A 13,553-nucleotide genomic window follows, 5' to 3' on the forward strand; every position below is an offset into this window, starting at 1 on the left:
AGCCCCTGCTGAGGGCTCTGCCCTAGAGCTGCGGGGAGGTGGTGCCAAATGCCAGCCTTCATGCCAGATCCACGTCACGGGTGCATGGCACCGTGTGCTGCCCCGCTGCAGGCAAGACTGTGCCCCACCACCCCTGTGCAGCCCAGTGTGGGACGCAGTGTGTGAGGAGCCAGGCTGAGCCTCTGTCCCCAGGCTCTGCCTAACACCAGCACCGTGGAAAGAGCCGGCTCTGGGCCCGTCTTGGTACCCTGCACCGACATCAGCACTGGGCGTCAGCTCGGTTCCTCTCCGCCCGCAGGCAGAGGCATGGGGCTGCCGAGGGGGCTGCAGGCAGGGCCGCAGTGCTGCCAGGAGGTGCGGGCAGGGCCACTGTGCTGCCAGAGGGTCCACACTGCTGCCGGAGGAGGGGCGCAGTGCTGCCAGGGGGTCTGCAGGCAGCAGTGTGTCGCACCAGCAGCTACCTCACCTTTTGGCAGCAGCGGCCGGTGCCCCGGGCTGGAACATCCTGCATGCAGCACAGCACTGTCGGCTCCGGTGCCTTCGCTCTATGAGTCACGGAATTTGGCTGGTGGTGCCTCGCTGCCGCTCGGGGCTGTCTGCAGCGCCCGGCCGTGGCGCGTGTGGCAGTTTGACCTCTGCACCATGAGCTCTGCCCGGGGCATGGTGCCTCCAGGCCCCGCCACGGCCAGGTGATGTATGCCACCCCCCCCGTGCCGGTGGCCGGGGATTCCCCCCCTCGCCCACACCCGGTGCCTGCCCGGGATGTCGCTACTCGACGCGGCCGCTTGGCCCGGCCCACCCGGAGGGTCCCACGCCGAGGAACCGCGGGTCAGCCGGCTCCGCTGGCCCCGACGCCCTGCCCGCCCCGGGGGCCGCCGGCCCGCCCATGTCCCGGTGCCCCGGCCCGCGCTCTCCCGGCGGGTCCCGGCCCTTCAGCACCGCGGACAGCGGCACCGCCGGCACCGGGGCCGGGCCAGGGAAGCGCTCGGTGAACGGGGTCGGGGGCGGGACGGGTGCGGGCAGCGCCGGGAGGTGGAGCGGGGCGAGTCGGGGGGGCCGGGGGGAGGCCGGGAGGCTGCACCCCCGGCGGCTCTCGGCCCGGGGCACCGGCCGGAACCGGCCCCGCCGCGCGCCCCTCAGGGCGGGGGCCGGAACAGAACCGGGGTCGCGGCTCCCGAGACCGGGAGGAGCAGGGCTGCCCCACTGCCCCGCCTTCCCGGCGCTCACTCCCGCTGCCGGGTATCCCGCTCCCCGCCGCCGTCCCGGTGCCCCTCCCGCCCCCCGCCCCCCGCCGGTCGGTGCGTGCCCGGCGCTGACGTCAGCCCGAGCTCCCGGACCTATATAACCACCGGCCGCGCCGCCGGCTCAGCTCCCGCGGGACGGACCGCGCTCGGCTCCACCGCCAGAGCACCGGCACGGGACAGGGGACAGCGCACCGGGTACGGCACGGGGCACGGGTACGGGGCGGCGCTCAGGACGGGGGCAACGCACCGGGCCGGGGCCGGTACAGGGAACCGGGGAGGGCGCAGCGCGTACGGGACGGTGCGGGCGGCCGGGGAGCGGGGGGGGAGGGGGGCACAGCTCCCGGGACGGCCCCACGGTGGGCCGGTCTCCGCGCTGCCGGCTCCCCTCTCGCTGCGGGGTACGCGATCCCCTCGGGTGCCCCGGTCCCTGCAGCCGCCCCGGTGCCCCGGTCTCTCCCGGTTGCACTGAGTCCCCGACCCCGCAGGTGCGGACGGAGCCGAGGATGCGACGGGCGCTGCTCACCCTCCTGCTGCTGCTCGCCCGCCCGCCGCCCGCCGCCGCCCGCCCCGCGCGCCCCGACGGCTCCGTCCCGGAGGCTGCGGCCGGGGCCGGGGACGAGGCGCGGGGCCGCCCGTTCTGGCCGCCGCTGGCGCCGCCGCCCCCGGAGCCGTGGCGGGCGCGGCGGGACGAGCCGCCGCTCTCCATCGACCTCACCTTCCACCTCCTGCGGCATCTCCTGCTGCTCGCCCGCGCCCAGAGCCAGCGGGCCCGCGCCGACAGCAACCGCCTCATCCTCGACGCCGTGGGGCGCTGAGCGCCGCCCCGGCCCCCACTGCACCCCCCCACCCCCCGCCCCCGGGGCTGCGTCGGGGTCCGGCCACCGCCTCAGCCTCCACGCCGGGGGCCGCTCGGCGCCGCACCGGCAAACTCACCGGCACCGGCACCAGGCTGCGCCTGCTGCACCCGCCTCATCCTCGGCGCTGGGGAAAGTGGGCGCGGTACCGGTACCGGCACGGACCCGGGACGGACCCGCACCGATTTTTGTAATAAAACGTGGTGGAAACCGGAGGCGTGAGCGAGTGCGGGGCGGAGGGGGCGGCCGGGGCTCACCGGGAACGGGGGCCCGCCTGAGCAGAGCTGGGACGGGGCCGTGCGGGCGCAGCGGTGCGGGGGGGGGGGGGGGGGGGCCCCGGGCACACCAGGACCGGGGCTGTGTGTGTCCTGGGGCGGGGGGGGGTGGGGGGTGCCGTGGTCTCCGTGGGGGGAGCAGCTCCCAGCTGTGGGTGCTCTGGGAAGCAAAGGACGCAGAGTGATGGGAACAGCGGGTGCCTTGCCACCAACGAGCAAGAGCAAAGGGGTGCTGCACCCAGATACGGGCAGCTGGGGACGTGAGCGGGGGGAACTAGAGCTCTGCATGTGGCAACACCCCGAGCTGCTGTCAGAGCACGGGAACAGGGCGAGAGGGCTCACGGGGCTGGGGGGGGGACATGACAGACACAGGCCTCTCAGGAGGGGCATGGCTGCCCCGTGCAGGAGCACATTGCGGGGGGGGGGCTCTTTTGTGGGACACACAGTGCTGCTGAGCACTGGCAGGTCAGGATCGGAGCAGAGGGCAGGGAGGAGGACACTGTGGTGGGGGCATGTTTCAGATGCCCCGATCAAGAGGAGGATGTGGAGGAAGCCTTCCTGTGACAGAGGTTCAGCCTCCTCATGGGAGTCCCTGGTCCTCACTGGAGCCCTCAACCTCCCTGGTACCTGCTAGAAGGGCAACACAGCAGGACTGGAGCAGTGAAGGAGTTTTCTGGAGGGTGTTTGGGAAGAACTGCTTGGGGATGTGATGGCAGCAGCCATGAGGCAGCAGACATCAGCCACAGAGGGCAGGCAGGAATGCAGGCAGCAGGGTGCAGCCCCTGGACCGCAAGTGAGCTGTTTTCAGTGACTTGGTAGGTGGATTCTGGCAGGAGGCAGCAACAAAGGAGCTGAGGAAAATGGGGAGGCCTCTGAGGAGGAGTTCAAGAGTGGTCACAGGATGTTAGGATGGCTGAGGGTGGAAGGGGCCTCTGGAGATCGCCCACGCCAACCCCCAGGGCAGGGGCAACCAGAGCTGGTTGCACAAAGCCATGTCCATGTGAACTTTGAAAGAGGCACGTCCATCTGGACGTGAGAAACTCGGAACTGGAAGACTGTACCAGCAATAAAGACCATAGTGGAAGAGGTTCCCCAGAGAGGTTGCTGTAGGTTTTTTTTTTCCCTCCTTGAAGATGTTGAAAACTGGGCTGGATACAGACCTGGACAACCTGGTCAGCTCCAGCTGACCCTGCCTGAGCTGGGACTAGGGGAGCTCCAGAGGCCTTTCCCCTCTCAGTGTGTCTGTGGATAGCTTCGCAACTGGAAGGGCCACAAACTTCCTGGGCAGCCTGGCCCAGGCAACCTGTTTGATCAGCCTCACCATAAAAAAAAAAAAAAAGGGGGGGGTTGTTGGGGGAGGGGGACCAAAAACCCAACAACAACACAACAAAAAAAGCGCAACACACCCCCCCAACAAAAAACAACCCCCCCCAAAAAACAAACAAACAAACAAACAAAAACCCCCAAAAAAACCCAAAACCCAACCAACTCTGGAAAAAAGTTTCAGTGGCATCTCCCATGGTTCAGTTTGTGCTCATCAGCTCTGGTCTTGACACTGGGAAGAGCCTGGCTCCTTCTTCCCTCTCATCAGGCATGGATGCAATCCCCTGTGCCTTCTCTGCTCCAGGCTGAGCAGTCCCAGTCCCTTCAGCATCGCTGTGGCCCTTCCCTGGACTCCAGCGGTCACATCCTCCTTGCACTGGGGAGCCCCGACCTCGCCAGGGCTCTGCAGGCACCACCTCCCCATGCTGCTTGGAGAGGAGGACTCGTCTGCCACAGCCCAGGGTGCTGTTGGCCGTCCCCCTCCCCCCCACACCGGGAGGGCAGCGATGGGTGCCAAGCACCTGGAGAATCAGACTCAAGGAGGAAAAACTGAGCTAGGGCTCTTCTGAGACACTACAATCCTCAGGAGCAGCACCCAAGGGTGCCCAGGGACTGCCAAGGTCCTCATGAACCCCTCTGGGCCATTTCCAGAAGGTGATGGGAACAGGGAGGATGTCCCTGAGGGGTGGAGAAGGGCACATGTCACATATCCAAATGGCCAGTGCAGGGACGGAGAGGCCACTCAGCCCCACCTCAGTCCCCAGGGACCACACGAGCCCTCCCAGGGCATATTTCTAGTGCAAGAAGGAGCAGACAGTGACTGGGAGCAGCCAGGCTGGGGTGGCGGGGTTGACACCCCACCCTCTCCCCCCCCCCAGTCGCATTGCCTCTGCCATGAGTAACGGCTGGGGGACACAGGCGAGCAGAAACGTCGTTAGCTTGTCCCTGGCCAGGGCTGAGCGTGTGTGCCCATGCTGGGACGTGGGGTCTGGTGGGTGGACACCAGTGGGTGAGCGGCGGGTGCGGTTCACGGAGCCGTGCTCTGTTGGGGGTTGGTGGCGAGTGGGTGCTGCAGGGCACTGTGCCGGGGTTACCTGCTGTCAGGGCGGCTGTGCAGTACTCGCTCAAGTTCACAGGTAACATGAAATCTGCAGGGCTCAGTCACTCTGCTCGGGGGGCAGAGCTGCCACAGCAGGACAGAGCCAGGCTGGCAGAAAGGGCCAGTGGGGACCTTACAAGGACAAAGTCCTGCCCTGTGTGGGCAGAGCCCCTGGCAGCCAGGCAGCTGGAACCCACATCTACAGCGGCAGCGAGTTCAGCGTGGGGCCGTGAGCAGGGACCTGTGCCGGGCCATGTCCCGTGGGGGGGGAACCTGTGGTACCATGTCCCGTGGGGGGGGAACCTGTGGTACCATGTCCCGTGGGGGGGGGAACCTGTGGTACCATGTCCCGTGGGGGGGGGAACCTGTGGTACCATGTCCCGCGGGGGGGGAACCTGTGGTACCATGTCCCGTGGGGGGGGAACCTGTGGTACCATGTCCCGTGGGGGGGGAACCTGTGGTACCATGTCCCGTGGGGGGCTCAGCTGCAGTGCTGGTCCCTCTCACCCACCTCCCTACCCAAGCAGGGACCACGCTGGGGACAGCTGGAGCTGCTCCGGCCCCCCCAGCCCCATTTTAAGGGTTGCTGGGCTCTTAGGAGAAGGATTTTTATTTTTTTTTTTCCCCTGGTATCCAATGGGAATTTCCTCTGCCCCAGCTTGTGTCACCAGCTCCTGTGCTGTCTCTGTGCCCGGGGGGGTGGGAGGGGTGGGGGGTCTGATGAGGCAGCTGAGGGGGGGTCTCCTCTCCCCCGGCTGCACAAGCCCCGCTCCTGTCCCCACTGTGTCCCTTGCCCAGCCGGGTGTCCCTGCCTGTCCGGGGACCCAGACTGGGCCAGGAACCATCCGGTAGCAGGGGAAGGGTCCTGCTGGCACAGCCCAGGGACAGGGCTCTCCTTGGCTGCCAGGGCACCCCTGGCCTCCCAGGCACCCTCCTGGGGCCCAGCTCCTGTCCCAGCCCCAGGCTCACCAGGACCTGCCACACGTCGGCGTTACACTTCCCTGGCTCCCATGGGGCTGTCCTCACCCATCCTCCGGGGTCCTGCACCCCAGCCCCTGGCCCGCTTGGTGGACCCCAGCCTTGCTGTGGGGTGCCCACGTCTGCTGGGTACTGGGGGTCCCAGACAGGCCCAGCAGCCAGCCCTTGCTGGCAGGGGCGGGGGGGGGTGTGTGGGCAGCTGAGGACACCCCGCAGTGCCCCAGCCTCAGCCCCACGAGGAGCCCCTCGCCATGTGCATCATCTGCTGCATCAGCCATGACGCCCCACGGTGGCACAGGACGAGGCGGGTGACGCAGCCAGCGCTGCTGCGGCCCTCCCGAGGTGCCCGGCCGGCGGGGCTGGGGGCACGGGCCCCGACCCAGTGCTGATGGAGGCGCTCCCGGCTGTGTACTCAGCCAGCTCATCCCAGCACTGTTTGCTCAGCGCACCCAGGGGACGGTGCTGCCGACGGCGTCCGGCCCAGCGGGGGGGCTGACGGGGCTGGGCGGGGGGGGGGGGCGATGCAGTTCCTGCTCCCTAGGCAGGGGCTGCAGGCAGGGGGGCAGAGCTCCACTCGCAGGGGTCTGGGGTGCTGAGCTCCTGGCTGCAGTCCGGCCCTGGGCTGCTGGATCCAAGCTGCACCGGGGCTCCCCAGGGACGCGGCCCCTCACGTGGGGTGCTGGGGGCACCGCTGGGGTGGTGGAGCTGGGGCTGCATCCAGACCGGACCCTGTGGAGCTGGTGCAGAGCTGGGGGGGGGGGGGAGCAGCCCCCACACCCACCCTGGCCCACACACCACACAGGAGATGATATCCTCACACACGGTTTAATGTCAGAGAGGGGCAGCTCCAGCATTCGGGTAATTACAGCAAAGGGCTGGGGGCGCCAGGGTCAGCGATGAGCCGGCTGGTGCCGATGCTGCCCACAGCACCAGCTCAGTGCTGACCTGTGTGGGAAAATGGCCTCAGCACCTGTGGTGGGGACCCTGGGACCCCCACCCTGGCCTCTGCGGGAAGGGAGGCAGGAATGCCTGGGGGTCTCCGAGGCGTGACACACACCACACACACCCCCCCCCATCCCCATCTGTCCCCAGGAGGTGCCTCCTCTGCCCCACGGCACCCCATCCCCATCTCCCCCACCTCAGCCCCAGCAAGGGTCTCACCATGGGGAGAACTTGCCGGCTTCTGCCTCGGCCCCACATCTGCAGGGAGAAAGCAGGTGACAAGCTGGAGACGGGGATGCCCTGGCATGCTGCAGGACCTGTGCAGTGGCATGCGGGCCACGGCGCTGCCACACAGACACAGTGCTGGTCACGGCACAGCACACCCACCCACTCCATGGGCACAGCAGCCCCAGCCCTCAGGGCCCCGCTGCCCCCAACTGTCCCCTGCAGCCCTAGGGCCAAGCACAGCAGCCAGGCACGGCAGGGCACAACACGACATGGCACAGCAGAGCACGGCGTGGCACAGCAGGAACTCACCCTCCATGGCTTCAGGTGCCTCCAGGCTGTCCAGCCGGTCCTCATCTGCTGTGGCCTCGCTGCCGTCCCCAGGTCCATCCGCCTCGTCCTCACCCAGCGGCTCTGCGGGACAGGGGGACAGGTCAGCAGGGACAGGTCAGCAGGGGCCCTCCTTCCCTGCAGCATGGGCAACTTGGGAGCCTGGTCCTGGCACAGGATGCAGCAGCCCACGAGCCAGAGGGGACACGGGGCAGGTCTGACCCCATAGGGTCCCTGGGCAGCACTGAGGAGCCACACATCCCCATTCCTGTGCACAAGGGGACACATCGTCATGCAGGGCATGAGGTGGTGGTGGGGGCTCTGCCTGTCTAAGGGCTGGGTGGCCCAGACAGTCCCATGCACCCCCCAGGCACAGCAGCACTCGTCCTGGCACCGGCACCTGTCTGGAACTCGATGGTCCTCAGCATCTCCGCCACATAGTCCACATTGATGGAGAAGTGGTCCATGTTCTCGTAGCCAGGCTCCGGGCGGCTGCTCATCGACACCTTGGACATGTCTGTGATCCTGCAGGGCAGGCAGACCCCCCCGGGAGCTGCCAGGGTCCAACACCCACGGGGCCCCCGTGCCCCCAGCCATGGCCCAGCAGACCCAGCCACAACCGTGCCCCCCACCCTGTCCCCAGCCCTGTGTCCCCATCCCCGCTCACTTTTTCAGGAGCTCCTTGGAGTGCTGTGGAGGAAAGGGGGGGTGTGTGTCAGTGTCTCCCTGGAGCAATGGGACCTGGGACCCCAGGAGCCAGATGTCACTCCTGCCACAGCCCCAGCCCAGCATATCCCAGGGGCAGCCCCAGATCCTTTGGAGCAACCACATCCCCCCTGCACATCCCTGCGGGGCAGCCCCAGCCCCCCCTGGAGGGACCTGACCTCCCAGTTCCACAGCACCGGCTGGGGGCAGCCCCAGCCCCCTGCACCCCCGCAGCCCCTACCCACACAGACCTGCAGGTACACGGCCATCTGGGGTTCCTCCATGGCCTGGATGGCCGACTCCACCAGCTTGGAGGAGGCCTCCAGGTGGTCGCCATACTGGCGGATGAGGCCCCGCACGCGCTGCACTTTCACCTCCTGCTCCCGCGCGATGCTCTGCAGCAGCTCCTTCTTCCGCTCCTCCAGGATGCTGTACAGCGAGTCGAAGCGCAGCCCCAGGTGCTGCTTCTGCCGCCGGCCGTTCTCCTGCAGGAGCACCAGGCTCAGGGGCTGCCCCGGTCCTGCCACATCCCCACCGCTGGCATCGCCCCAGGGCTGTACACGGTACCCAGGGACAACCCCCCCCCGCCCCCCCCGGCCCCCACCTCAATGGTGCGGCAGATCTCCTCCATCTGGGAGATGATGGCCTGGATGCGGTCGTTCCCTGCCACCAGCATGGCGATGCCGTCGCTGAGCTCGCTCTGGGAGGGGACAGGATGGGTGTGAGGGCTGGCTGGGCCAGCAGCCCCTGGTCCGCTCACCCCCCCCCTCTCCAGGGTCACAGACCTTCTGGCGCTGGTAGACGGCGGGCAGCGGCGCAACCTCGCAGTCCTTGTGCGCCCCAAAGACCTTGCAGAGGGAGCAGGTGGGCGCCTCGCAGCGCAGGCAGTAGATGTTGATCCGCTCATCCTCGTGCTCCTCGCACATGAGGTGCTGCTCGGCCTTGGCGTGCAGGGGCCTGCGGGCAGGGGCCGGGCACCGCTGCCCACCGGTGGGCCCCAGTCCCCAAGGACACCCCCGGCCCCGCGTGGGCCCCGTTATCCCCCGCACTCTGGGCGAGCTCCCGCCCCCAGCCCTGCGCCTGTAGCCCCCCGCCGTGGGCTCGCTTTCACCCACGGGGCTCGCTGCCCCGTGGGTTTCCCAGTGTCCCCGTGGGCTCCCCGCACCTGGCCGACTCCTGCTTGTAGATGTCGATGATGTTCTCCACCAGCAGGTTCCGCTGCAGCCCGTACACCCCGTGCCGGTCCAGCACCACCTCGTGGCGGCACGACGGGCACCGGAACCGGCCGCCCGACGGCACCGCGCTGGAGCCCCGCGACTGCCACAGCGGGTTGGAGGCCTGGGGGGCGGCGGGTCACGGCCGCGGCACCCCCGCACCCCCTCTCAGGCTCTGCCGCCGGGAGCGAGACCCCGCGGGGCCCGGCCCCTCCCGGGCACGGACACGGACGCGGACGCGGCCCCCCGCCCACCGACGCCACCAGGCAGCGCCCGCCAGGCCGGGAGCGGCCCCGAGCGCAGCCCGTCCGGGGGTCCCGGCGGCTCGTCCCGGGTCCGGGTCCGGGTCCGGCCCCAGCCCCCCCCCCCGCCGGTCGGGGTCCGGTCCGGGCGCACCTGGAAGACGTCGTTGGCGCACTTGCGGCAGAGGTTGTGCTGGCAGGGCAGGATGACCACGGGCTTGGTGAACATCTCCAGGCAGATGGGGCAGATGAGCTGTTTCTCCAGGCTCTCCATGCTCCGCGCCTCCGCCAGCAGCGGCTTCAGCCCCACCGCGAAGTTCATCGCCGCGGTCCCGGTCCCGGCCCGGCCCGGCCCGGCTCTGCCCAACCACGGTCCCGCTCCTGCTCCGGCTCCGGCCGCCCGGTGCCCGCTCTGCCCCGGCCCCGCTGAGCGCGGCGCTAATTTTAGCCGCCCCCGCCCCGCCGGGGCCGCCGCAGCTGTCGGCGGGGTCGGGTGACACTGAGTCACGGCGCCGCGGCGGGGCCCCACCGGCCCGGCTGGACCAGGGGACCGGCTGACCCACCGGGACCGACCGGCTCACCCCCCCCCCCGCACACCCCCCCCGGCAGACCTCCCCAACGTGCCTGTCCCACCGCAGCCTTGAGCACTCGGCCCGGGCAGAGCCCCGCTCCCCCCAGGACGAGCAGCACTGCTCCCTGGGGGCTCCACAGGGCTCCCCCGCCGTCTCCTGCCTGGGAGGGACGAGGGGCCCCATCCCACCAGACCCTGGGGCCTGGGGCAGGCCGGCAGGAGCAGGGCCCGGGTAGGGCAGAGCTGCCGGGCTCTCGCTGGGAGGTGCGGGCTCCCCCCTGCAGGCAGCGGGGCTGGGAACAGGCCGGGGTCCCCCAGGCCCCACGGACCCTGGCCACTGCCAGTGCCCCCGAACAGCAGCGTGGAAGGGCGCCCAGGAGGGCCGGTGCCAGGAACATCCCTGTCCCACCGCTCGCCCTGACACTCCGGCTATATTTAGGGGGTGAGACAGAGCCTGTGCAGCTGTGGGCAGCGGCTGCTGCCGGGGGGGAGTGGGAGGGAAAGCCAAGGGCTCACGGCGTCCCCTTGCCCTCTGCCCCCCAGGATGGGGCAGCACCTGAGCAGGGCCACAGCTCCCCAGGGAGCAGGGCAGGAGTAGCAGCCTGGCAGCCGTGCTGGAGTGGGGAGCAGGGCTCCGGGGCAGCACGGCATGGCAGGACCCATGCACCGAGCCGGCAGCCAGCACACGCAGTGCAAAGAGCCCCAGGGCCAGGGGAGCTGCTCCTGGCAGGGCCGGCCCGAGCTGTACCGCCACAGCACCGCTGCTCCTGCCCAGGGCAGCCATCTCCCACGGGGCCGCAGGGAGACAGGGATGGCACAGCACACCATGGAGAAATGGGGATAGTCCCTACAGACACCCCAGGAGGACCAGGGTGCGTGGCCAGGCTGCTGCTGCCCTGCGCACCGCAGCAGTGAGGAGGGGAAAAGCACAGCCCCGTGGGAGCCAGCGCTGGGTGGGGGGGACAGAGCTGGCCCAAGAAGGTGACAGGAGACAGAGTGACATTCACCTCTGCGAGAAAGCACCTTGAGCAGCCCTTGGGACATGACCCACCTACTCCGCACCCTGCTCAGCCCCACCCCCCAGGACCCACAGCCCCCCTACCCTGCTCAGCCCACTCCCTCTGTGGGACCCACAGCCCCCCCAACACAGGGCAGAGCCAGGCAGAGGTGCAGAGTGTTCGGGCAGCCCCTGACAAGACCAAGACCACACAGAAATGTGCTCCCCTCCTGTCATCCTTTAATGGTGCCCATAAATCCTATACAAACCCAAGGAAAGTGCCTGTACCGGGCCCAGCCCTGCAGGGAGCCTGCCAGCAGCAGCAAGCGTGGGGTGCAGCCAGTGCCCTGAGGACATGGCAGGGTGTAGAGGAAGGGGGTACAGAAGGTGGCACCCCAACCCCACAAGCAGTGTTTGGCACCCAGCACCCATCAGGAGGGTCCTCATGAGGGCAGGTAGCGGGCTCAGCCCAGCCCCAGAGGTTACAGTGCTAACGGTCTCGGACACGCTCAGCTACCCCTCGTAAGCAACGGAGCCTGGTCCGGAGAGGTCTCCACCCGCAGCTGCCGGGCAGGGGCGCAGCAGCAGGAGAGGCGCTGGGGATGGGGCGCAGCAGCACGGGCTCCAGGCTGCCTCTGCCACCACCAGTGCTGGGACACAGGGACGTCGCCCTGGAGCTCGAGCAGGGGCAGAAGAGCCCCTGCATTGATGCTGGCCAAATTAACCTGAGATTCTATCCACCCTGAGGCTGAAAAGCCACCCCGGGTAGTGTGAGCGGGGTCCTGGAAAGTGAGTCCCAAAGGAAGATCCCTGCCCAGAGTCCTGGGGGGAGCCGGCGGGACTGAGGCCAGCTTCAGGCATCGGCCCTGGTGCTGGCAGCCGGCAAGGGCTCTGCGCTGGCAGGCGGGGGCTGTGCCACAACAGGTATCTGTGGATCTGGAAAAGAAGAGGTGCAGATCAGCGGCTCAGCCCCATCCCTCGCCAACCCGGCGAGCAGGTATCTGGGACATCCAAACGCCTTCACGAAGGCTCCCACAGACCAAGGCTCCCAGACCTCTAGCCAGCGCTCAGCCATGCAGCAGTGCCCCTCGCCCCACGGGAACCTGCAAAAGCGACCCAGTGGCAGTCCTCAGAGACACCAGTGTGGCCAGTGCCCAGGGAACAAAGCCAGCCTGGAGCATGCTGCTCTCCCCACACTCCGTGGCCTAGAGGGCATGAGCCCAAGTGTCCCTTGGCCGCAGACCCTTGCAGGGGCTTCAGGGAGCCCTTGCCCAGGAAAAACGAGGAAGGAGAAGGCACCACCATGGCCTGTGTGGTGGTTCCCTCCGCCACTGTCTCAGCAGCCCAGGTCCGGACAGGAAACACCAAGGGCGGCAGTTAAGCAAGAGCTGCAGCTAAGTCTGATCTGAGCCTCAAGCCAGAGCTCCATCCCCCACGCGAGAGGAGACGCGGGGAGCTCCCCCAGAGCCCCACACAAGACAAAGCCGCTGGGGCTCGAGACAGACACAGACAGCCCGACTCACCGCTGTCCTCCGCGCACATCTGTGCCTCCAGGTCCTTGGGGTCGACGTACTTGTAGGACTCGTCCTCCTTCGGCGGGCAGCACGTCCCGCAGCAGAAGAAGCAGCAACAGCAGCAGCAGCAGCAGGTGAGCGCGCCACAACACAGAGCCAGGGCCTGCAGGGGAGGAGACAGCGGCCACCGTGAGCCCTCCCGAGCCCCCGGCAGCCCCGGCGATGCCCCGTGCGGAGGTTGGGCTGGGCAGGGCTGCAGCGGCAGGGCAGGGCTCACCTGGAACCACCACTTGGACATGAGGAAGTAGTGCCTGACAGCATCATCGCCGAACTGCTCGGCCACGTAGAGGCCCAGGGAGCCGTACTGGTCGTAGAGGCGGCGCTTGTCCTCGTCGCTCAGCGTGGCGTGGGCACTGTTGATCTCCTTGAAGCGCTCGGCCGCCGCCGGGTCATCGGGGTTCTTGTCCGGGTGGTACTTGAGCGCCAGCTTCCTGCGGGGCACGGCGGGTAGGACGGCACCGGGATGGGCCCCGCACGCCTGGCCACCCCCCCGGCTTCAACCCCGGGACGGGTCCCCCCGGCCTCACTCCCCGGCCGGTCCCCGCACACATCTCTTCCCCGGGCCAAGCCGCGGTCCGCTCCCCCCCCTCCGGCCCCGCCGCCTCGCACCCCCCCGCCCGGTCCGTGCCCCGCCGTACCGGTAGGCCTTCTTGATCTCCTCGGGGGAGCTGCCCTTCTGCAGGCCCAGGACGCGGTAGAGGCTCTCCCCGACCCGGGACAGCTTCCGCTGCGGCCGCCCGGGCTCCGCCATGGCGCCCGCGCCCCGCGGCCAGCGGAGGGGGACGGCGGGGGACGGCGGGGGACGGCGGCACCGACCGCCCCGGCCCGGCCCTGCCCCGCGCCCGCCGCCGCTTCCGCCCGCGCCCGCCCTCGCTCTGCGCAGGCGCCGGACCCGCCGCCCCGAGCGGCCTCTGCGCGCCCCGCGGCCGGGACCCGGCCCCCCCCCCGGCACGGCGGCGGCCACGCACCCCCGGAGGCGG

At 69.1% G+C, this 13,553-nt stretch overlaps 3 protein-coding genes across 4 annotated transcripts; 1 reads left to right on the forward strand and 2 right to left on the reverse strand.

Annotated features, from left to right (window-relative positions):
* Positions 1-1,747: 1,747 nt before the first annotated feature.
* UCN (urocortin) lies at positions 1,748-2,059 on the forward strand. Its single transcript, XM_054818807.1, has one exon. The coding sequence runs from the start codon at positions 1,748-1,750 to the stop codon at positions 2,057-2,059; it is 312 nt and encodes a 103-aa protein (XP_054674782.1).
* A 4,525-nt stretch (positions 2,060-6,584) lies between these two features.
* On the reverse strand, positions 6,585-9,865 carry TRIM54 (tripartite motif containing 54). 2 transcript variants are annotated; one of them, XM_054820921.1, is made up of 10 exons: positions 9,586-9,865; positions 9,141-9,313; positions 8,761-8,932; positions 8,580-8,675; positions 8,227-8,460; positions 7,938-7,960; positions 7,671-7,762; positions 7,253-7,354; positions 6,935-6,973; positions 6,585-6,718 (listed from the first exon to the last, which is right to left on the reverse strand). In XM_054820921.1, the coding sequence occupies exons 1-10, from the start codon at positions 9,751-9,753 to the stop codon at positions 6,708-6,710; spliced, it is 1,110 nt and encodes a 369-aa protein (XP_054676896.1). In that variant the 5' UTR covers positions 9,754-9,865; the 3' UTR covers positions 6,585-6,707. The 2 variants fall into 2 exon arrangements, with proteins under 2 accessions (XP_054676896.1, XP_054676894.1); XM_054820919.1 differs by having other exon boundaries at positions 7,671-7,795; positions 9,586-9,864.
* Positions 9,866-11,219: 1,354 nt separating this feature from the next.
* On the reverse strand, positions 11,220-13,381 carry DNAJC5G (DnaJ heat shock protein family (Hsp40) member C5 gamma). Its single transcript, XM_054820291.1, has 4 exons — positions 13,212-13,381; positions 12,791-13,004; positions 12,523-12,676; positions 11,220-11,935 (listed from the first exon to the last, which is right to left on the reverse strand). The coding sequence occupies exons 1-4, from the start codon at positions 13,322-13,324 to the stop codon at positions 11,853-11,855; spliced, it is 564 nt and encodes a 187-aa protein (XP_054676266.1). The 5' UTR covers positions 13,325-13,381; the 3' UTR covers positions 11,220-11,852.
* Between the last annotated feature and the right edge of the window lie 172 nt (positions 13,382-13,553).

Source organism: Grus americana, chromosome 3, assembly GCF_028858705.1.
Source record: "Grus americana isolate bGruAme1 chromosome 3, bGruAme1.mat, whole genome shotgun sequence".
Classification (NCBI taxonomy): Eukaryota; Metazoa; Chordata; class Aves; order Gruiformes; family Gruidae; genus Grus; species Grus americana.